The sequence below is a fragment of the Calonectris borealis genome, chromosome 1 (genome assembly GCF_964195595.1).
Source record: "Calonectris borealis chromosome 1, bCalBor7.hap1.2, whole genome shotgun sequence".
Classification (NCBI taxonomy): Eukaryota; Metazoa; Chordata; class Aves; order Procellariiformes; family Procellariidae; genus Calonectris; species Calonectris borealis.
Genome location: NC_134312.1, coordinates 56,239,467 through 56,263,802, shown reverse-complemented (window position 1 = coordinate 56,263,802; position 24,336 = coordinate 56,239,467). Strand labels below are relative to the sequence as shown.

Sequence of the window (24,336 nt, the reverse complement as noted above, 5' to 3'; positions counted from 1 at the left end):
GCTCCGAACGGGAACGCTGGAGCGCGATCGCGCGGAGGGCTGCGGAGAAAACCCTAAGCGCGGAGCCGCTCCACCGTTAGCCTTCTCCCGTCCAGGGAAGACCCGTATCGCAGCCGGTGACCCCCTTCTTCACGCGGGTACCTCCCTGCCAGGACCTGCGCGGCCCCGCCCCGCGGCACTCCTGTCCGCGCGCCGGAGGTCTGAAAAGGGCCGCGTGACGCCATCGGGGCGCGACTTCATCTTTGTCAGTGAACAAAATGGCGCCGTACTGCGTCCTGGCGGCTCGGCTGCGGGTGAGCGGGGCGGCAGGGGCGGGCAGGCGGGGCGGGCGGGAGTGATCGAGCGAGCGAGCCGCAGCGGGGCCAGGGCTGTTACCGGGCGGGCGGGCGGCCGCAGCCTCCAGTCCGGGCCGTCGCTGCCTGTCCCCGCCTCCGCGTGTAGGTCAGCGTGTCCCCGGCGCGGCCCAGCGCCCCGTTTCCATGGCGATGGCGGGGAGGCCGCGGCGGCGGTGCGGCCGCCTCCCGGGCCCTGGGGCAGGGCGCCTCCCGCCGCCGGGCTCGGCCGGCCCCCAAGGTGAACGCAAGGTGAACGGGGCGGCGGGGACGCGGCCTGGCCCCGCCGCCTCCCCCGCCCCGACCCCGTCTCGGTGGGCTAGGGTCGCTGTCAAACCCCGGGCCCGGCGGGGCGGTGAGCCTGAGGGCATGGGCCCTAACGGCGAAATAAAAAGCCTTTCCCGGGGGCGTGCTTTTTTCTTCCTGTCGTCTTCTATTTGTTTCCCTTATCAGCGTGCAGCAGCACAAGGTGACTCCTCGTTGTGAGTGAGTGCAAAGGCTCTCTGTCTTTTGCCTGCTTTGTTTCAAAATTCGCACTTTTAATAAAAACAGAGGCCCTTGGGTGAAAAAGATGCCAGGGTCTGTGTTATAAAGGGACCTAGGAAGACTGAAAAAGCGACCTGGACAGGCACATAAACTACCTTTTTTTTCCAAGGCAGTGATAGTGATTCTCATAGTCTTGTCTATCATGACCTCTAAACATCATATCTGCCTGTAATATGAGCTCGCCACAGGGATTCTCTTACTCAAGACGTTATTGTGTTTAATGTGTACTCAATAATAAAGATTTCATGATCTTTTAAAGCCTGGAAGGCAAATATCAGGATGCAGTTTTCTTTTCTTGGGGCTGCTAACGGGAATAAGGAAGCTTGTGCTCCCCTTAATAAAGCATGTGATGAAGTCAGGCGATTTAACTTCTCAGTTTGCCATTTGTGACCTTGGCCAATGTGTTCCCTTTTCTTAGGGAACAAAAGTACAAACTTGGCTTCTAGTATTCTTAAAGTACTTTGTGAAGCTTAATTCATGTTTTATATTATTTCCTCACTTTAGAGGTAGGTGTTTTAGTAAAGTATAGCTTTTTTAATTTAAGCAAAAAGTTACAGAATAGCACCATTTCAGTTAACTTGGTATATTAATTCTTAATTGTTAAATAGTTTTTAATTTTACTTTGAACAGAAATGACTACTCATAAAATGAAGACAAATCCTTTATTAGGATAATGAATTCGTTCTCATTTTATGAGGTGTCATCGCATGAGAAAAAGCAGTCATTTGCTAAAATTAATATTGTATAATGTAAAACAAAGGCTGTGCTAGCACAGTGAATATGGGGAATTTAGTATTCTGGGAGACTGTCTTCTATTATCAGGCTCAGGGTACATGTTTTTTTCCCCTGTGAAGGACTAAATCTGTGATGGTAGTCAAACATGCTTCTAAGTGATGTCTTTAGGAGGCAAATTTTTTTTTTGCACGTGTGTAGCAGCCTAGAGATTAATGAATATGAGAATCACCTTTCCAATCACTGTGATAGTGCCAGCATTGACCACGGTACATGTTGTTAACATTAGTTCTGCTCATCTCCCATCCTAGAACTGTTTTGGAATTGGAACTGCATAGGAAGCTTAACTCTGAGGGAAATAAATCAGAATTAGCCTGGTTCGGGCTGGCTGTCCTATTTAAAGTACAATTCTTCAAAGGGCAAGATCTTTTTCATGCCTATCTAGGAGCATCCCATTTCTCGAGCCACGTTGGTTGAGGATTGACTGAATGAGTAGTACTGTAAAACTCTAAACCATCTGAAGTATCAGGGTTTTATTGAAGGCTTTGTAGGTAAGTACTGAGATTGTCTTTGGGAAGCTTTGCGTATGCTGGCAGAAAGCAGTGTTGGCTAGAGCTAAACTGCTCTTCAGAACCCTAATTTTGGTTGCTCTGGGGGTGGGTCTAGAAGATGAGACTGCATTTACAATTTGATTATACTGCACTGCTTTTTTTTCCAGGCTGAATTATGGTGAATGCTGGAAACTTGGCCAGTGTTCTTAGATCAGGGGGATTAGGAAAGATGGTATTTTGGGTTTCAGCTAGGATTTCTAGGACTGATTTCCCAGATAGGAGTGCATGTAGCACAGTTGCTCTTCTTTTGAGCATGAGCTTTTGCTTACTGGACTTGTCTACCATATCTGCTGCCAAAATATAAGTTAGTTTCTGAATTCAGACTCCCCTCGCATCTGGACCATTCACCGTAGTAAGCTAAATGCAAGACAGCTAGCTTTTCAAGATGTGCTTTTAAAATCTATAAAGATAAGTGTTGGCTTCCTTACAGAGATTTCAAAAATAATGACCCATTTAATAGGCTGGCTTTTTTGTGTCTTTTAAGGAAGCTTTTCACCTGCCAAAATACCGATAGACTTAGGAGCCCTGTAATGATTACTGCCATTTCTTTTACTGAAATCTGAATAAGGACACTCAGGTGCTGGGATAACAAATTCAATGTCAGATGAGAGGAGATCACTTGGTAGCTGTTTCCTTGGAGGTCAGTCTGGAAATTAACAGTTCCCGGGTAAAAGGGAAAATGTATGGATCATTGGCTGCCTACTTCCCTTGACTGTTGGTCTCAAGGCACTTCTTACTACTCAGTAAAAGACCACCACAGAAGCCCCTCAGACCACCTACTATTTCAGGGAAGAGTGAGAGGGAATGAAGCTGGAAGCTGTTAGGCTTGTGGCTTTTCCTTAATCTTGTAGTTCTGCCACTGCGTTTTTGAGGATGCAGTGGAAAAAGGACAGGCATGGAGAATCGACAAGTGTGATGAGTAATATATTATAGATTCTTTATGAGGAGAGATCAGACTTTTGAACCAGGCAGTGTATGCTGTTGCTCATTGTTGGTGATGGATCCTTAGGCTTGTTGGGCGCCAACGTGAGAACAACCATATTGAATCAAATTAATTCTCAACAGAGTAGAGATGTGGAATGAGATTTAGATCCCTGTAAAATGAAGATAGCACTTTTTTAATAGGTGCCTTTTAAAAGTCTTATGTAGACAAAAATGATTCTCTAGTCTTCTGAAACTGATTGGCCTAGGTGATCATTTTTACCTGGTGTTACGGGCCATCACAGAAACAGACCTTCAGTTTTCCAGACTTCTCTTGCCACTCTCCATGTCCAGATAGGATCCTTCACCTCAAACATGCTCATTTCTCTCCCTTCCCACTTCTGGTAGCCTGAAGTTGTGGTCAAGCAGAAGTCAACTATTTTGTATTGCTACTTCTGCGATTATCATTTGAATATTTATATAGTATTTGAATAAATACTAAATTTCACCATCTAATGAATTAAAAAGGTACATAGATGTGTATGTTCAAACAGAAAAGATTTTGTCTGAAATTTATCTGACATGTTTCTTTGCACCTCTTTTTGGAGAGCCCTGCTTCAGCTTTTTATCATAATCAGCTTTGGTCCCAGGCAAGACTAGAATGCTATGAAGCCTCTGCCATTGCTTTGATTTGCAAATCTGTTCTCCTTCTGTACTCTGAATTATGGTGAAATTTAGCTTTCAGTTTACTGTGTGACATGGAGGAACTCCATTAACTAGTTGCGCCACAGGGTTAGTTTGGGGGGAAAAGGAAGGAATTATTGCATTAAAAAAAAATACCTTTCCTGGTCTGGGGAAGAGATTATTGTTTTTCGATGAACATTGAGGAAATCCCTCAGTGGTTTTTCCAGCCACTCCAGCAGTTGGAGACTTTTATGAGATAATGGATATCTTGTGAGATGAAGACAACATTGTCCACAGCATCAATTGTGCTGGGTAAATGCTTAAGGGGGAAGGAAAAAAAAAAAAAGGGCAGAACAAAACAAATACAGAAGTTACGTGGCTACTAGGTAAAGAGCAGCTTATGCATGTTAAACAGTGAGAAGCTGGGTGGTGTTTCATTTGTTTTTTTGTTTTTTGGGTTTTTTTTGCTGGTGGAGGAAGGGGGAGTCTCACCTCTGACACCTGTGATATGTTCTGGAAGTTCTAAACTAAAGTGCAGCACAGTGAAATTTGATGACTAGGTTTCATTTGCACTTCTGGAAGAGCAGTGCCCTCTCTTGTACTGTCATGTTCACTTATTTCAGATTTTCTTTAATGAAAATGGTGTGCAGCTGCTGTAGGTCTGTATTGCTCTTACTGAAAGCTATATATCTAATACCTTAGGGCTGTTTGGTAAAAAAAATCAAACTACACCCTTATTGCTAGTGTGCTGGCTATTATGATCTCGCCTAGATTTCCTGAACTTTTTATTGTGTAAGATACTAACAAATGTTATCAAAAGGACAATAAAACAAGAGATTTGGATAAAAATTGGTGACGACTCATTGATCATGATTATTTCAGGCAATGTTTTCAATGCTGGTAACAAGAAAACTGGAAAAAATATTCACAGGGAAAAATTAAAAATGCTTGAACAGATCTAAAGAATTGACTAGCATTTTTGATAATGCAAAAACAGTGATAGGAACTGTGATTGTGTCCTGCGCAAGGAATATTTGCTGATTTACAGTCATACATACAAAAGGGATATTTAGTGCAATACTGCTACGTTTATTAATCTGTACTTATCAAAACCTTGCAATGCTAAGGTAGAGGATGAATAGAAAAAAAAGGATTAAGATTAAAGTGTAATACTGGAGGAGGAACTGCTCTGAACTCTTGTCTTCAGTTTGTTTCCAGACTTCTAGTGCTGATGACTGAGACTTTCAAAGGATGTAAGAAATGCATGTGCCAAATCCTTGCAAGTTTTTATGGAGGCTGCCCTCTGACTCAGTTATCAAAGCTGCGTGAGAGCCTTTTAACCCTGGGCACTGACCTGTCTCTTCTAGGTCAGGTGCTGTAAAGGTGTCTTGCCATAGCCTGCCCTTCTCCCACGTTCCAGGGAACTGGTTCACTGCGGAGGCTGCCAAGCGAAATTTGGGCTTTTTTTTTTTTAATGGCGTTTTCTGCTGTTGTGTTCAGCTGGCAGAATAGTCCTGCTGTTAACTCAGCTGTAGGCAAGTGCGGGGCATTTCTTAGGCGAAAGGCGAGGATGCCTTTGTGAGAGTGAAGATAAATAGCACGTGGATCTGTGCAGCCAGGTTGGTGAAGCTGATGTGTTTGTTCCACATCTTGCCTCTCTCCTGCTCTGCGTTACATCGTAGACCAGGCACGTACATCGAAGTCACTCTAGCTAGCATTGAAAGGCAGCTCACCTTTGTGACGGTATGCAGGGACCCTGCATAGGGAACTTAGTACGTGATGGTGGAACAGATGGGTATCTACTCAGTCCCGTACTGTGTCACCTGCCAGTCCTTCGATATAAACCCAATACCAGTGAGGAAATACAAACCTAGGGTTAGCTGGCTTTGGAAACTGCATAAGTTCTTCTCCACCATGGCTGTAATATTTTAGGAGTAATATTAAAATACTCCTAAATATTAAAATATTACACCTAAATTAATATTTACACCTAAATTAAGAATTATTTCAGCGTTGCCTGAAAGGAGATTTCTCACTGAAAGCATAAGGCATCTGCTGCTATAAATAGAAATGTAAAAAAATTTGGTAAATGCTACCTGTTCTGGGTAACCTGGTGTCTCACTGTTTAACATAATACGCAGTACTGTGCGATCAAATGTTTATTAAGTGCCTTTAAAAACCTTTGCAATTTTTCTATTCCTCAGCCTGTAAAATCCCAGGAGTAACAACTGAAAAACAATTGGTTTATTGATATGTTACAGGAATTCACTCTGCAAGGTTCCGGTGCTAATACTCTCCTTTTTCCAGCATGCCTTGAGTGGTGGGATACGACGCTACCATGTTGCTCCTGTCCTGTGCCAGCGGGCCAAGGTGGCCATGAGCCACTTTGAGCCTAATGAACACATAAATTATGAAAAGCTGGAGAAGAACATCAACATTGTCCGTAAGAGGTAAGAGTGGAGGAAGGAAGAGAGGAGGGGTCAATGTGCAGAATTCAGCTCTGCAGTGATGGGAGAGGAGGAAAAAAATGTCATGGGGCCCTGGCGTAGGGAATATTTACTAAGGAGAGCAGCCTTGAGCGGTGGCAGTCACAAATGTAGTGAAACATGAGTTGCAGTGTCCCCAAGTAGTGATGGGACACTGTGGGAAGGGTTGAAGGTTACAATGAAGTACTGCGACATGCAGAGAACCAGGCCAGTGCAGAGGAGGTGCTAGAAAGGGCTCTGTCCTCTTTGTTTAATGCCCTCTTTGAGGAGACTTCATAGTGGCCCTTGCTGCTTTCTGGGGAAGCAGCGCGTGGGCACTGGTCATTATAGGCTAATGCTCCTTTGCACTGTGTTTCAACAGTGAATGTTCTCCTGTGTTCCACTGTAGGCGTTAGGCATGGAAAGAAGGGCTAGGAATTCGTAGCATATGTAAACATAGTGACCTTAATCTGCTGATAGAGGCTTGTGTGCCTGCTAAGCTGTCATTCCTGCTCCACTTACCTCGGCAGTGGTTTGTATGACATGTCCTTCAGCCTTTGTGTCCTTTGTTAAATGTGGTAGCTCTCATTTCAAGTCATTGTATCTACTTAGTTACTTCTCAGAAGATCTCACCACTGACATAAATAGGTTCCTCAACTAATACAGCTGCAGAATAAAAGGTCTGAGGTCATGAAACTCCGCTTAGTTGTACTTGCTTGCTGTGGGATCTGGTATTTGTGAATTGAGTCTGACCTCTGTCTCACCTCCACATTTAGTGTCCTGAGGTATGACTCAAAAAATGAGCAGGGTCAATGTTTCTTTTACTGTATAGGAAGATTATAAAATAAAGCATCAGAAAGTGACATCAATCCATATACTTTTGAACTTTCTGGATTGAGCCCTTGTTTTAGCCGGCTGCCAGTTGATATTTTAGTGCTGTAAGAAGACCATGCAGGTTTCTGTGTGTTAATAGGTCTTAACTGTCTGAGTGATACAGGGAAGCGTTCTGTTACATGCTTAAAAGGGCAAATGTTGAAGTACACAGTATGCAGATACTAAAATTCTTCTCCCCAGGCTTGACCGTCCCCTGACCTTGTCTGAGAAGATTGTATATGGACACCTGGATGACCCAGCAAAACAGGAGATTGAGCGGGGCAAGACCTATCTGCGCTTACGGCCAGACCGCGTGGCCATGCAGGATGCCACTGCTCAGATGGCAATGCTACAGTTCATCAGCAGCGGGTTGCCAAAAGTGGCTGTGCCTTCCACCATCCACTGTGATCACCTCATCGAAGCCCAGTCAGGTGGTGAAAAGGATCTTCGAAGAGCCAAGGTTACTATTGCAAAGACCCTATTTTTTTTCCCCAGAAGGACAGCCACGAATCAGATATGGTAACAGATTGCCTGTGGTGGTCAGCTCTGTAGATAGGTCAGATGCCGCAAAGAAACAGAGTAAACCGATTTTTGGGAGTTTTTCAGCTGAGATTCATCCATTACATAGTTTAAAGGACCATGAATGTAGGAAAAGCTAGTCTTAATCTGTTAATGATAGAAGCCCAGGTCATATGTGTGTTCTGGAGAGTGAGAAGGTATTTCAGCTAAGGGAAGAGGAAAAATTATTTCAAAGGGGAAAAAAGGAAGACAGATTGCTCTAGAGAGTTATGCTCTTTATGCCTCAGTATGGCAGTGTGAAAAACTTCCTGAACATGTGTCTGCATTGCACTGGTGTATCCTGTGAGGGGGGAGCAAATAACTACTTTTGTTTCCCAAACCATTTGCTAGTGATTAGCTGAAAAACACTAACTGAAGCATGTGCAGCTTTCAGGGATAGCGAGGGTAGGTATAAATGTGTATAGAAGCATGGAGGATGTTGGTTTTTATTTGGGAATTTCAATGTGTTGTTTGTCCAACTGCTGATTCACTGCCTTTTTAAATATTCCCACTTGCTGTTTTACTGCTTATTCCTCTGTAGGGGCTTCTGTTAAATATAGACACATTCACCTCTGTCCTACATACCACAATGCATCTGCCAAGGAAGAACATGCTCTTAGCGTAGCAGGAGGTGGGGGAAATCTTGTAACTCCAAGTGGACCTAGCCACTGTCAGAGCCAGGAGGAATTATGCCTTGGACGTTGATACCAAAATTTACAAACAGTAACCAGCTTATGGAGGCTTAGCTGCATTTTAAGATTTTAGTCCATATCTATTCTCAGAAACTCCTGATGTTGAAGTAACTGCTTCTGGCTTCCTCCTTCAGGCCATAGTAAAACTATAAAACTTATACCACTCAGGAGTGAATTTGGGGAGTTCTTGCTCCACTTGTCTCAGTCCCAAGTTGTGTGATTAAGAATTTGGGACTTTCTAAATAAGACAGTTTCTTTTTTTCCCTTCACCTCCAGTCTTCCCCTTCCCCCTATTCCTGCATTTGTTCTCTGTAGTGCAATTATATTCGCTGCAGCCCTGAGCTGAGCTGAGTCCCGCCTTTGCCATCCGCTCTGAGCAGAGCAAGTAAAGGTCCTGCCTTCTTCTGACTGGGTTCTGCTTCTGGTGCTGCCAGTTGGCACACAATGAATGCTGGCAGGCGGGAGGGTGGTTTAGATCTGCTCCTGGCACATCAGCATGCTTTACTGGGGGAGGGATGCACAAACAGAGTGAAGTGACCCGACTCCCAGCGGAAAACAAGGCTTAAAGAACTGCTGCTGCCTCATGGGAAACTTCAGCAAATGTGTGCTGAGACAATTCTTCCATTATCTGCAGTTTCCCCTTTCTCTTTATTCTGAAGCATAGCTGCATGAGAACAGTCTTTAAGAAACTCTCTCCTAGTGCTTATCTTATCTACTCTGCCACTCCTCTGCCAAGAGCTATCAGGACATAATAGTGTCATACTTCCTTGGCAACCGTGGTTATGCTCACAAGCAATTTTCACGGTGTGACCTCCACCAATAATGGTGATAGTGCAGCAAGAAAGGCAGCATTGTGTGAGTCTTAAACAGGGGACTTGGGAGAATGAGAAATGACACCCACCAACTCCCCTGGCAGTGAGCAACTTCCAGTTCCATTTCTTAATCTGTAAAAATAAAGCCAAAATGCTTATCTAAGGGTTTTGAAATGTCTGCAAAGCATCTGTAAAGCAAAAGGAACAGCTGGTAGAGAAAGAAGGAGGGGTTAGAAGAAGAGAGGGAAACAGGTTAAAAAAAAAAAACCCTGAATACAAGAAACGAGTAAAGCGTTTTTAAATGCTTTATTGGCAGGGTTTTCCTTTAATTGTGCTATTTCTCTTGTGCTAGTTGGAATTGGAAAGTAAAAAAGATGCTTTAGTAGAGCTACAAGTTGGATGAAATTAAATGGCCTATTACAACTGAGTGGCAAACAGTCTTGATCCCTTTTGGCTTTAAAAGAGTGATGTGCATCTCCCTCTAGCTGCTACAAAACTGTGGCGCAAACTAGAAACAGGCATGGGAGGGAAGGGAGTGTGTTTGAATGAGCTCTTGATTTATGGAAGAACAAGATGTGTTACTAACGCTATGCATTTCCCTGCGTGAATAGGACATAAACCAGGAGGTCTACAACTTTCTAGCAACGGCTGGTGCCAAGTATGGAGTGGGATTCTGGAAACCTGGGTCAGGAATCATTCACCAGGTAAAGTGTGTGTGTTTGCAATCTTTGAACACACAATGGCTTTTTACCTTATGGTGAAGAGAGAGCTCCAGTGCAAACCCTTAGAGAATTTCACCAGCTTAGGGAAACAACTTGCTTTCCTTGAGGTGGGTGAGGTTTCTTGCTTGCTCTCTCTGTTATCTTCACAACAAGTGGTTTTTCTTAAAGGTTATTTTGGTCAAACTGTAACCTGATGCATGATTAGGTAGTGCCAACAGCATGCCATGTGAATCATAGAAGCTTGAAATATCTTAACTGCTTGTGGGCTGGCTCCTCTTGGTACGATTGGGACAGTAAGGTGATGCCATGAAGCTGGCTACATAGGGCTAACGTGAATTGCTTTTGGTGGTAAGAAAAGCAGCTTTGGGAACATACTTTTTTAATGGTTATTTTGTATGTGTTTGGTTCCATAAAAACCAGAAGAGTATATAAGGACACCAAACAGAGCAGCTTATTTTGAGTACTCAAGAATGGCAACACATAACAAGTTGCTATGTGAACAGAATAAAATGCAAAACAGTTTCCAGCAGTTTCCACGTCTGAGATTCTCTTGTTATAGCACTTGCACCTTAAAAGAATATGACTGTCCCAAGATAACTTACCACTTAATGAGGCTTTTTGTTTTTTAAAACCAACAACACTGGCAGGATTTCCCTAACCTGCTCTTGGTTGATTTGCTCTGTGGGTCCAGTAGACAATTTTCCAGTGTTCCTCTGAGTTGCAGGCAGTAAAAATTGCAGGGCAGCACAAAGTGAAAGGAGTGGAGAGGAAAGTGGATGACATCCTGTCAGCAGGGAACTTGTGACCAGGTGCAGTCAAGAGCTCTCTGCTGTGTTTTCTTAGCTACAAAATGAGTTACGAAGGTTACTTTAACTTGGTGTGATGCAGCAGAGAAAGGAAATAGAACAGGTGAACTCTCCAAAAGGTTGTGGGAACACCTCAGGCCATTTGTGCTCTGAAACCACTCGTAATATCTGTCATGTGGCAACGTAGCTGCATGCCGTGGTTACCAGCTTTCTTGTGGCTGACTTTGGCTGGAGAAAATTGGTCGTGTTGTATAGCTTCAGAGTCCAACTCTGGCAAAGTGAGTCCTTGAAAGTGACCTTTCTTGCACACGTGTATTAATGTGAGCTACAAGCAAATAAAGCTGGAAGTACTAGAGGAAAAACCTTAGTCTTCTCAATAAAGGGCCACCTTAGTTCTGTCCAAGCTGTTCTGTAATGCACGTGCTGTGAGTTCTGCGCTTCCCAGAAAGGCTGTCCATAACGTTGGCATGGCACACACGCAGTGAGAAGTTTATTGGCTTGAGTTCTCTACTTTGTGCTACCATAAAAAACTCATCATTTTTCATTAAAGAACTGTTTTGTGGCTTTGCTAGTAGTTGAAGAGTCTTGCGTGGAATCAATAGCAGCAGTAAGGGAAGGGCAGCCTCTTAGTGTAGTGTATTTGTGAGGGATTCTTCTATGTGATTAGGTTTTGGCTGGCAGCATGGATTGGAGGAGCCTGTTGGTATTCTACCGCAGTGGGAGCATAAAGTCTACAAAAGGTCTCCCTAGCATTGGATAGGTGAACTGGCTTGCTCAGCAGTTGATCAAGGGTTTGGAGACTAAGGAACAGACTCTTGAGCCCTAACAAAGGTGGCACCTTAGCAAAAGCCTAAATGGGAAGGAACGGGTCTTCCAGTGAAAAAATTGAGATAATTTTTAAAGTTTGCTTACTATCCTGGGATGAGCAAGGATCCTTGGGGTGAGACTTGGTATCTTGTTCTGTCATTACATCTCCACAAGGAGTTTGAAACACAAGCAAATTTACAATCCAGAACAAATTCAATTACTTTCTTGCTACTGAAATCTGCAAATACAAACTAATCTAAGTTCTTGCTCTTGTCATCTTTCTTGCTGTCTTTCCCCTCCTTTCCCAACAATCAAGCAAGCAAACAATCCATTTTTATTTTCAGATCATTCTGGAGAACTACTCCTACCCTGGGGTTATGCTGATCGGCACAGATTCACACACCCCCAACGGAGGTGGCTTGGGAGGAATCTGCATTGGTGTGGGTGGAGCTGATGCTGTAGATGTCATGGCAGGAATCCCTTGGGAGCTCAAATGCCCAAAGGTAGGAGCAAAAGGAATACTGATCTTTGATATGAAGGGTGAGATATAAGATATGTAAGAAACATTGATTTTCAGGCACTATGTATATAAGGCACTACATACGTTACAGCCTTTTTTGTAATCACACACTGGCTTAAACAGCTGGTCTATGATTATCACAGAATCATGGAATAGTTTGGGTTGGAAGGGACTTTACAGGTCATCTAGTCCAACCCCCCTGCTGTGGGCAGGGACATCTTCAACTAGATCAGGTTGCTCAGAGCCCCCTCCAACCTGACCTTGAATGTTCCCAGGGATGGGGCATCTACCACCTCCCTGGGCAACCTGTGCCAGTGTTTCACCACCCTCATTGTAAAAAATGTCTTCCTTATATCTAGTCTAAATCTACCCTCTTTTAGTTTAAAACCATTCCCCCTTGTCCTGTTGCAACAGGGTCTGCTAAAAAGTTTGTCCTCATCTTTCTTATAAGCCCGCTTTAAGTACCGATAGGCTGCAATAAGATCTCCCCAAAGCCTTCTCTTCTCCAGGCTGAATAACCCCCACTCTCTCAGCCTTTCTTCATAGGAGAGGCATTCCACCCCCCTGATCATTTTGTGGCCCTCCTCTGGACCCGCTCCAGCAGGTCCATGTCTTTCTTGTGCTGAGGGCTCCAGAGCTGGACGCAGTACTGCAGGTGGGGTCTCACCAGAGCAGAGTAGAGGGGCAGAATCACCTCCCTCGACCTGCTGGCCACGCTTCTTTTGGTGCAGCCCAGGATACAGCTGGCCTTCTGGGCTGCGAGCGCACATTGCTGGCTTGTGTCCAGCTTTTTGTTCACCAGTACCCCCAAGCCCTTCTCGGCAGGGCTGCTCTCAATCCCTTCATCCCCCAGCCAGTATTGATACTGGGGGTTGCCCTGACCCAGGTGCAGGACCTGCACTTGGCCTTGTTGGACCTCATGAGGTTCACACAGGCCCACTTCTTGAGCTTGTCCAGGTCCCTCTGGATGGCATCCCGTCCCTCAGGCGTGTCAACCGCACCACTCAGCTTGATGTTGTCTGCAAACTTGCTGAGGGTGCACTCGATCCCACTGTCTATGTCATTGATGAAGATGTTAAACAGTACCGGTCCCAATACGGACCCCTGCGGGACACCACTCATTGGCAGCTCTGAGTTTCCATTTCCAGCCTTTTTATTCAGGGACTGAGAGCAATAGGTGAGTAGTGATCTCCCTTCAGTTGGCCCTATCAGTGGTTTCAGCCCTTGTGCACATGTTCTGAAACTTCAGGATTTTCTCCCTGTTCGTATTGTGGCCACCCAGATTTTTAGGAAAAATTCTGAGAAATTCTTTTGGCTGTTGAAAGGAAATGGTGTCAGTTGTGTGGTTTGGATTTTTTTTTCTTCCCATTAATGTTGCTCAGGTTATTGGTGTAAAACTGACTGGCAAGCTTTCAGGCTGGAGTTCTCCTAAAGATGTGATCCTGAAAGTGGCTGGCATCCTCACTGTCAAGGGTGGAACAGGTGCCATCATCGAATACCATGGGCCTGGTGTGGATTCGATCTCTTGCACTGGTAAGACAACATAAATCTCTTACCTGGAGTGGATTGTCGTTGGAGTTGGGTGTTGAGTTGTCTGTGGAGGCTGGGAAGGGAATCGGGCAAGAAGTGCTAAATGTTCTCCCTTAGCCTGGCCGGATGATTAGTACATGGCAAACTGGGAGAGTGGGAGAGAGTGGTGTAACAAGATAGCACTCCCTCTCAGTGAAAAAGTGACCTCTCTCCATTAAATCCTCTTGTGACTTTGAGAACACTGAATGGTTAATTGTGAAGAATCCTGTAAGATGGTGCATCAGGGTAAGAGTAAGGGTGAAGGTATTCTGGCATATGCTTAGAGGGTGGAGATGTCAGAGGTAAAGGATGACATTTTCATTGCAGCCTAAAATAGGCTGTGGATAGAGGAAAGAAACAGGTTGAAGGGGAGACATGTGTGACAGCTGCTAAAGAAAAAGCTTTTTAGAAAAGCAGGGCAGAGGGGAGACCAGAAAGCAGAAGTTTGTAACATGCAGTCTTACACTAGCTAATTGGGTGCTGAATTTGAACTAGCAAAAATTGCAGTTGTCTGTAATGATTACGACCAAATTACAAGAAGTATCCTTTTCTTTGGCTTGAAGTGCAGCCTTCAAGCCGGGCTTCTCTTCTCCATTTGCATGGCTTGGCTACAACTTGGAATATTTGGTTTTACAAACTGAGAGCAATTTGGGATTTTTCTTCTGTGAAATCAGAGAAACTTGACCTGTGATATCTGCTTCTAGCTCGTTAAATATAAAACAGCAGCTTCTACAGCTTCATTGCTGTGTCCTTGAAAGGCATGGGTGATCCCAGTGCCGTGAGCAGATTTTTTTTTTATTGTGTTCCATCACTGGAAGCTTTTTATTCAACCCATTGAACTTCTCACAAATTTCTGGCTCTTCCAGTAAATATAAATGAGATGGTAGGGAGGGACAGGACGCTCATTGCAGGTAGCAGGGGCACTGCTCACTGCTGTAAATATATTTGGTGCTCAGTGCAGACATAGGGTTCCCTGTCATCCCTTCCAGTATCTGCAAGAATCAGTGTAGCTTTCAGCTCCTTCCTCGCAGAAAAGTCTGGTTGCAGGCACTGTATCGATCAGAAACATTAGGGGCTGAGACAGCCATTATGTAGTCAGTGTGTGCTCTCTGCTGTGGAACTGGGTTTCTGTGGCTAATGCCCTCATCTTTCTTGGCTTTGCTGTCTTTTCCATGGACTGACTTTTGGAGAATTGGATGGCCTTGGACTTTCTCATTGACCCCGCGGTCTCTTCTCCCACTCCTTCTCTAGGAATGGCAACGATCTGTAACATGGGGGCTGAAATTGGAGCTACCACATCGGTCTTCCCTTACAATGCACGGATGAAGAAATACTTGGGCAAGACTGGGCGAGCTGGTAAGAGGGTTTGGGGATTGAAGTGGGTAGAAGTGTGGGTTCAAGTGAAGGTGTATTCTGGGAGCAGCATCCTCCTACAATGGTGTCTGATGTAATTTCTGACCTTGCATGGTCCCGTAGGTCATCTGATACAAGCGGGGAGTCTATAGATGAAGTGGCTGGAGAAGTATACGGTGGACCCCCTGTGTTTAGCCATTCCAAGCTTTTTCTTTTCCCTCATATTTGCTGCACTTTTCAGATCTCCCTTCTTTCTTATTCCAGACATAGCTGCGCTGGCAGATGAATTCCAGCAACACTTGGTACCAGATTCTGGTTGTCAATATGACCAGGTGATAGAAATCAACCTCAGTGAGGTGAGGCTTCCTTCCTGCTTGCCATCCTGCTTGCCTGTTGTGATGTGACTCTGCTTTGTGTGAATGAGGACCAAGCTGGGAGTTTGATGCGACACCCCTGGCGCTGTGCTAGAACATACAAAAAACCCTCAGGTCTGCTTCACTGACAACTCCTGCTCCAGTATTCATGTAGGAGAATCCTATTTAAACAGCTTCTAGATAGAGCTATGAAAGGAATTGATTTGCTGCTGTGTTTTGGGGTTTTTCTTGGCTACTGTAATTTCTGACTTTGTCACTGTTTCTTAAAGCTGAAACCGCATATCAATGGACCTTTCACACCAGACCTGGCGCACCCTGTGTCAGATATTGGTGCTGTGGCAGAAAAGGAGGGCTGGCCTGTTGATATCAGAGTTGGTGGGTAGCATTTGCTCTTTCCTCTGCCTTCATCCTTGTGGCATAAATGTTGCTGTCTTGGGATAAGCGGTTGGTCACATAGCTTGGGATCCTTTAATTGCTGCTCTATGTCCTTTGACTTCGCTGCAGTGTCATCTCTTCATGGCCATATGAATTTGCTGGGAAGAGTAGTGACCACCTGGGCCAGGTGTGTGGCATGAGATGTGGGATAGTTGGAGGGATTTTAATCTCAAGAGGCAGACACATCTTTTTTTCCTTTTTGGAAACTTTTGAATGATTGGGCTGACAGGAATGTTACCTGTTAAAGAGCACCTTTGTTAAAAGTCTGTTGCATGGATTTGTTGCAAAGATCTGTCAGGAGCCAGGAGCATGATTGTCAGTCCTCCCAGCAGTTGGCTGTTGAGCTCTTGGGATGTAGTAAAGTTAGTACTTGCTGTCCTAAAGAGCAGGTTTGGATACTTATATACTCACTTGTGGGATGGTAACCTGTCGGCTCGCTTCTCAAGTGTTGCTCACTGGGGGAATGAAAAGAATCCAAATAAGTTGTAAAGGCCACATCCCAGGTGGAAAATGTATTATTCGATGGTGTTACAAATAGGATCAAGAGCAGCTGTAACTCAAAGAGAATTTATTTTTTGCTGGTTAGCACCAGAATGCTGTCAGGACAGTATAGTATATCCTCATGTGGTCTTTGTACTGTAACAAAGGATGCTTTCTTTTCATCATTTCCTCCATTTCTTGCCATCTTGATTTGAAACCTTTTCTGTCTTCATGGAACAATACCTCTCTGTGGAAATTTGCTTAACCAAAGTGCAAGTAGGTGACACTCTGATCTTGTAAAACAATAACCAGACTAGTGACCAGGTAGTGTGTTCTGACTGTGCAACTTCCAAAGCCGGACAAGAGATTGCTTGTGACTGCAGTATCTTGCTGGGAGGCTTGGCAGTGTTAGTACCTGAAACGGTTTCAGATTCCTTGTCAGCAGAAAACATGGTTGTCCCTTGTTTTTTCTGCTGAGAGATGAGTCAGGGAGAAGATTCCTAGAACCGGGGAGCTGCAGTAACCATCTCCCTGTTTCTGTCAAACACCACAGGCTTGATTGGCAGCTGCACCAACTCCAGCTATGAGGACATGGGACGCTCTGCAGCAGTGGCAAAACAGGCACTAGCACATGGACTGAAGTGCAAATCTAAGTTCACAATCACACCAGGCTCAGAGCAGATCCGTGCCACCATTGAAAGAGATGGTTATGTGAGTATGACTGCTCTTCACGCTTCCAAACAGAAAGTGTTAAACTCTCTTCCAGACAGTACTCAGGAGTCCAGAGGTAACCAATGGAAACCTCTTAAACTTTGTCTTCACTTATTGCTAGAGGTGCAATTACTGATGTAGTAACCAGGCTTGTGTTACTACGCCTGTGCGTCCTGCTGTCACCTTGACAGTGTTTTGACCTGATATCTTTACTGCCTGGGCGTATAAGAACGTGATTGGAACTGGACAGAGCTGAGACAGTTATCAGGAACTGGGGCCCTGGGGAGATAACAGTATGCATAGCAAGGGATGCCTTTTGCTTCTGGGATTCTGTGGATGGCCATGGCTGATGAAGGGCTAGCACCCACCTGCAATCCACTTTTCTCCTTTAAAAGAACAGTTTAGGATGTGAGCAAGCCCTTTGTCTGTAGGAAGGAAGTTCCCATTCTAGACTAGACTAAACTTACAGCAAAACTCATGTTTGATTAAAATGAAGTGTTTCTGTAGAGGAACCACCACCTACTTTCTCCCATCAGCAGCAGCAGATGATGTTTTAATTAGTTCTAATATTTAGTAAATACTAGATGCTGTCACAGCTTGGGGACCAACTATATAAGTCTGCGTGTGGATATGTTGAGCCAATGCTTGATACCTCCTCCAACAAGTCCGCAGTCATACTTTTCCTTAACAGGTGCCCTCTTAATTGAATTGTTTGCTGAATGGGCTGAGCAGACAGACACACTTGCCTGCACTTTCACCAATTCTCTCCTTACATGGGCAGGAAGTGTGTAGGATATTAACCAGACCAGCCACTGCCCTTCAGTCAAATAACTGTGAGTAGCTGGATTGCTCAATTTGAAGTAGGTAGAGAATGGGAACATCACGTCAAGTCATCCTGTGCTCTTCCCCAGTGTTAACTTACAGCTTTACTGGGATTACTTGCAAGTGAAACAAGGAGGGGAATTTTCTCAGGCTTGGTGCTTTGTTAGAAGACAGATGTCCTCTTCCCCTGAAAGAGCAATCCCAGAAACTTACTCCAGACTTTCTATGAGTAACAAAGTTGTTCTCTGCCCCCAGGCGCAAATCCTGCGAGATGTTGGAGGGCTGGTTCTTGCCAACGCTTGTGGGCCGTGCATTGGCCAGTGGGACAGGTAAAGTGAAAGGACCTCACTCTAGCTTTGTATCTTTTAGCTCCTGAAATGCTCTGTGAAGCCAAATTTGATTGAAGTATAACACACTAGGAATTAAAAATAAATGCTTAAAAACCCATTGGCCATAGCTGTCTGATATGCACTGGAGGAGGAGAAATGAAAGACTGCAGATTTATATTGAGCCTTTAGATGAATGAAGCTGCAGAATGGCCACAAGTGTGGCCATGCCTGGAGGCTTCTTATAGTAGGCAAAAAACGGGGAGAGAGATTTGTTATCTGTGAGAGGGTGGACTGGAGTTTGTATGGTCCTTTTAAAACAGGAAAAGTGAAATGGTCCAACTTCAATCATTGGAGTGGCAGGGAGGAAAATTCCCAGTAGGAAGGGATGGAAGACATATTCTCATGTGGCTTTGTCATTGCTAATGGTGGGATGTCCAGAGGCAATGTATTTAGTTGATTATTGTTTACGCAGTTCAACAGTGCACAACATGGGCTATGAAAACCACTTCAGGAATCAGGGTCTGACTGGGTTTTGCACAGTTCTTGGTTTTGAGTCTGTGCTTAAGGGAGGAGAACATGTCCAGGCACCGATTCATGTTTCCAAAAGATAGTGATTGCTACCAAAACCAAGCTGAGGGATTTTAGCAACTAGACGTCTAGAAGCAATATTCCCTTTGGATTTGATGAGCATGTTTGTTTCTTTCACAGGAAGGACATCAAGAAAGGAGAGAAAAACACAATAGTTACGTCCTACAACCGGAATTTCACAGGTCGCAATGATGCCAATCCAGAGACTCATGCATTTGTGACCTCTCCGGAGGTAAGAAGCAGCCAGCGGGGTGGCTGTGGAATAGTCCAGGGTGTCTTGGGAGCTAATTCCTCTGCCTGCAGAAGACACCCAGTGTAGCTTGGTTTGTAGCTTGGCTGCTGGCTTTGCGACTGTTAGGCATAGGACTTTCAAATGAAGAGATAGGGGGTAGAATATGCCTTTAAATTTGTCATTTTTTCTTTCAGATTGTCACAGCCCTGTCTATTGCTGGCACTCTAAAATTTAACCCTGAGACAGATTACCTGACAGGAACAGATGGGAAGAAGTTTAAACTAGAAGCACCTGACGCAGATGAGCTGCCCAAGCTGGTAACTGCTTGGTCTGGAGACGGAGGGAGGGAAGGCCTGCCGCTAGTAGTGTTTTATATGTCGTAAGGGAACTTTCATGCACTGACCTCTTCCTTAGTGTTAAAGCTAGAACGGGTGCAGTTGCCTGTGTTGGCTTGTTCTCTTCATGTGCTGTTGGGGGTGGTTGAGGCTGATGACTTTTCCTTTCTTCTTTGGAAGGAGTTTGACCCAGGCCAGGACACTTATCAGTATCCTCCCAAGGATGGCAGTGGGCAGCATGTGGATGTGAGCCCCACCAGCCAGCGCCTCCAGCTTCTTGAGCCCTTCGATAAGTGGGACGGCAAGGATCTAGAAGACATGCTGATCCTCATCAAGGTCAGGAGCAAAGTGGGGGAACACCGGCTATGACAGGACTCGAACAGGGGTTTGCACATCAATTGCTAGAGGCTTTGGATGTGCCTTTGAGCTGTCTGTGATTCCCTCCCTTACAACCACATTGTATGGAAAGTGAAGCAAGGGTCTTCCTTCCTTCCAGGTGTTTCCTTCTGATACTTCTTTCTATTATAACTAAGAGACTTCTCTCCTTTGGGCTAGTGGTTAGCTAAGACCATGAAAAATGGAGCTTGTTACACCATGTAATAGGATGCTACCCATACCATGCAGTCTGCAGAAATCGTCCCAGTTATAACCTGCAGCAGAAAGGTGGATGGGTTCTTTAATTAGCGTCTCTAATACCTGACTGTTCTAAGAAGCATTTTGTCTGAAATGAGGTTGTTAGGAACTTCTCATCCATCAGTATGTGTGTTCTCCTCCCATTTTATAGAAAGAGAAATTACTTCACAATAGTTAAATGTTGCATTTCAGTCTCTTAACGAAGACGTGGGTTTCTTCTCACTGCCTGTGGCGAGTTAACAGAATGAAAACTTCAGTTAATACAGTGATGGGTTCTGAAATGCAATCCCTTAGCAATTGACCTTCAGGAACATTGCTGATTCTCAGTGGCAGAGAGTTGCAGGTACTCCCAAGGGCCATACTGAGCTGTGCATGAGTTCTTGACACAGGCAATTCCTTTGCAAGCACTTTGGGACTTACTGGTTGAAAGGCCATTATCTCTGGTTGGGAATTCTGTTCTTACAAGTTGAGAAGGCTTATGTGCAGATTGGAAACTTAGAGGAAACACTGGGCATCTTGCTGAACTCCCCCAGCAGGGAGGTGAGCTGCAGCAGGAAGGGCTTAATTGCTTTTTGTACCTGAGGAACCTGCTGCTGAGGGAAGTGAGGATATGGCAGGAGGTATCATGGCTAAGCTCATTTTTGTAATTTACCCTTTGGAACAGGGATGTTCTTCCTACCCAACGCGTGCAGAACAACCATTGTGTTCTGCCTTAGAGTGTCTTGATTCTGTAACAGATGTATTCTTGATTCTTGGCTTCATGCCCTTAAAAAAAGAGATGTGAGGATCCTTCAGAAGAAAAAGTGTTGGGGAAGGGTCAAGTCACAGATCCATCCTAAGACATTCTTCTCTTCTACTACCTTTAGGTAAAAGGGAAATGCACGACTGACCACATTTCTGCAGCCGGACCGTGGCTCAAATTCCGTGGCCATCTGGACAACATCTCCAACAACCTGCTCATTGGCGCCATCAACATTGAAAATGGCAAAGCCAACTCTGTGAGGAATGCATTAACCCAGGAGTTTGGGCCAGTCCCAGACACAGCCCGTTACTACAAGGTGAGACTTTCCCCCGACGCACCTATTTTAAGAGGATGTTTACACTTTGGGCAGTCTGTGCCAAGGCTGAGGATCTCACCCTCCTGCTGTCAAGTAACAGCAGCTGTGAGTTCACTCAGCATTGAGGGGACTTACTCTGATGATGGCAGTTCCTGTAGGAGATTGTCTCCCTACCTGATGTGGGGAAGAAGGAGGAGGATCTTGTGACCCAGAGGGGACCAGAAATCCTAGACAAAAGGGGAAGAACTCCTTTAGGCACTGCACACCTTACAAGGCACAGTGTCATCAGACTGCAACTAAGTCTTGCCTCCTGGAGTGTTTCACCTGTGACTAGTCTAATGGTTAAATAAATTCTGATCTTGTCCCCTTCATTCTTTAAAACTTGGCTTAGAACCTCAAGAAATGTCCTTTCACCCTCTGGACGGAATGGCAGTGGTCTCAGATTTGTTATTCCAGTAGACAGAAGTGAAAGTTTTCTGTATTGTTTCCAGAAATAGAGCAGGGATCATGGCTGGTGTGAACGCTGCTCTGGCACAGGACCATGGACGGAAAGGTGGCAGCAAGGATTTGCTCTGGGTCCCAAGGGCAATCCTCCTCAGCCCTCGTTAGTGAAGGATGGCAGTGCCTAACTGCTGTCAAGTACTTAATTCCTTTACTTCTGTCCTTCCTCAGAACCAAAGGGAGCCTTCTGGGAGATGGTATTGTAGCACAGCAATGTCAGTAGTGCAGCACTGAAATTAGATGTGTGGGTGGATATTTATTGTTAATTCCTCACTTGAGTGACTGCAGAAATGTAAATCTGTTTCGTCACAGAAAATGGGTGTCAAATGGGCAGTTATCGGGGATGAAAACTACGGTGAGGGATCAAGCCGGGAGCATGCAGCATTGGAGCCACGTCACTTGGGGGGCAGGGTCATCATCACCAAGAGCTTTGCCAGGATCCACGGTGAGTCGCACTTCCCCTGTGATGCGTGTAAACAGGATGTATTTGGTTTGGGTGGAAGCGGTGTTCACCTCGCCCCAGGGCTCAACCCTACGGGCATGAACCCTATCTGCTGACAGATCGCATGGTCCCTCTTGTCAGGAGTGCTGTTACATATCTAGTTAGATACGCCACAAACAGCGGATATGCTGATTTTGCTACAAAGATAGTAACTGTTGCTGGAATACTACTCTGAGAAGCACTAGGCAGCCAGAAGGTAATCCTGATCCCCTGCAGCGTGTTGTTACAAGCGTGCTTGGTGTGGTTTCTTCTCCGCAGAAACCAACCTGAAGAAGCAAGGTCTACTGCCTCTCACTTTCGCTGATCCAGCAGACTACAACAAGATTCATCCTGTGGACAAGCTAAGCATTGTGGGGCTGGCAGACTTCGCACCTGGAAAGGTAACTGTCTGGGTGTCTCGTCATTGCCCGCGGGGCACAGGGACGTGCCACTGACCGGGAACAGTGTCAAGCTGTGTGCTCGGGGCCCGAAGCAGCACAGGCACCCGTGGGCAGTGCAGCCTGCCAGCCAGATGAGGCACTTTGCACCAGAGGTCTGGGGGGCTAGAGAGCAAGTTAGAATCGGATCGCATTATTCCGAACGGTTACGAGAAACCTTTGTACAATATTCTGAATTCCTGGACTTGTTGCCTTAAGCACGAGTGCTCCCTAGAAGGAACTGCGTCCACACTTCTATGTTAAGACCCCTCCGAGCTATAATTTTTCATTTTCAACCCTTTAAAAACATGCAGGAATTTTCCTGTGAGAAGCTCCAGTTAACTTGCTCCCTTGAAAGAGAAGGGGGGAAATAAAAACTGTCTTCTTCCTTTAGCCTCTGAAATGCGTCATCAAGCATCCCAATGGGAGCCAAGAAACAATCATGCTGAACCACACCTTCAACGAGTCGCAGATAGAGTGGTTTCAAGCTGGCAGTGCCCTGAACAGAATGAAGGAGCTGCAGCAGAAATGAAGCTAAGTGCGCACAATGCCCCAGTGCACTGGACTCGATTCAGCTTTGGCATTTTCATGAAAGTGCAATTCCATGCCTACTGTTGGAATAAATGTCTGATCAAATGTAACCATAGCTTCCTTTTTGTTATGGTACTTCCTCTTCACTGACAACTATGAAAAGGGAGTGCAGCTAGGCTTACTTTTGTCTTTTAAATTCCCCAGCTCCCTTTTTCTATTTTGGCTCAATTTCAGTTGTCCCACAGTTATTTATATTTGGAAATAACCGGCTAAGGTGGGTTTGTCTGCTCAGTTGGTTGTTTTCTGCCCATTCACTTTACTGATGGCTAAAGAAATAAAATGAAAATAAAGAATGTGACCATCTCTTCTGCCTTGTGGTGTTATATTCATAATCCTGCTCTTCAGCCCCTGCTTCCCCTGTCACTGTTGCTGGGAGGGTGGGAAGGAACTTCTTGGAGATACAAGATGGTACCTGCCCAGTTCTTCCTCTGTAAATCATTCCTGTGCACAAAAATACATGGTAAAAAAAGTGCTCTCACAGCTGTCTTGCACTGTTTACCCCTTGACATTAACCTATTGCAGACTACACTCATGACTGTCACCGCCTTCCCAACTACATTCCTGACCAGGGCAACAGTGCCACCACCAGTAGTGACAAACTTGCAAGGAGCAAGTGATTTATACGCTTTCCCAGCATTGTGGTGCAGTTTCCTCAAGCACAGCTTGCCTTCTCCACAACAGGAGGCTGATGTTGAGGAGAATCTCATTAGATCAGCAGGTAAGGCCATGCAGCTACCACCTTGCTACGCTCCGGGGAGCTCCGACCCTGTGAAACGGGAGCTGAACACTGAATTTCCACCTATACAAACAGCTGGGGGTGTTCTGCACACAGTTTGTTTCCACCATGTCTAGATGATTGCACATCTGAGCACTACTGCTCTATAGACGGCTTCAGTAAGCTTATTTTCTGAGCAGATGGACCTCAGTTACTATGTGAACCTAAAGAATTCTAGGCTCCCTTTTAATTAGGGCAATGCACCAGGAATAACAGTTCAGAATTAAGGGGTTCTAACGACGCTGCAGGGAGGGCGCTGGTGACTCAGGCTTTGTATTCACAGTTGGAGGTTAAGCAGACCCACTATCCCAGGGAATTACAGCCCCTTCCTGCCAAATGTGGCTGGCTTTGTAATTATGTGCAACATCCCTCTCTTGGCAATGGGCCCTGCATAGATTTTACTCGCTGTTTTGTTCCCCCCTTTCCTTTCACTGCTGTCAGGGAGGGTGATGGCAATTGTGTGTTATTGGCTGTTAGAGCAGAGCAGAGTGTTGGTCTCAACACTGTCTGTCTTGAAATCCAAGTAGCTAAACCGCAGGAGGCAACTTCTT

At 45.2% G+C, this 24,336-nt stretch overlaps 1 protein-coding gene across 1 annotated transcript; it reads left to right on the top strand.

Moving 5' to 3' along the window:
- Positions 1–202: 202 nt before the first annotated feature.
- ACO2 (aconitase 2) lies at positions 203–23,313 on the top strand. The gene is made up of 18 exons (XM_075154111.1): positions 203–293; positions 6,134–6,276; positions 7,366–7,624; positions 9,838–9,930; positions 11,906–12,064; positions 13,464–13,614; positions 14,902–15,006; positions 15,268–15,359; positions 15,647–15,752; positions 16,846–17,003; positions 18,081–18,154; positions 18,863–18,974; positions 19,169–19,291; positions 19,490–19,645; positions 20,809–21,000; positions 21,814–21,946; positions 22,262–22,383; positions 22,814–23,313. Exons 1-18 carry the CDS (start codon positions 258–260, stop codon positions 22,949–22,951), a joined length of 2,352 nt encoding a protein of 783 aa, XP_075010212.1. The 5' UTR covers positions 203–257; the 3' UTR covers positions 22,952–23,313.
- Positions 23,314–24,336: the final 1,023 nt, after the last annotated feature.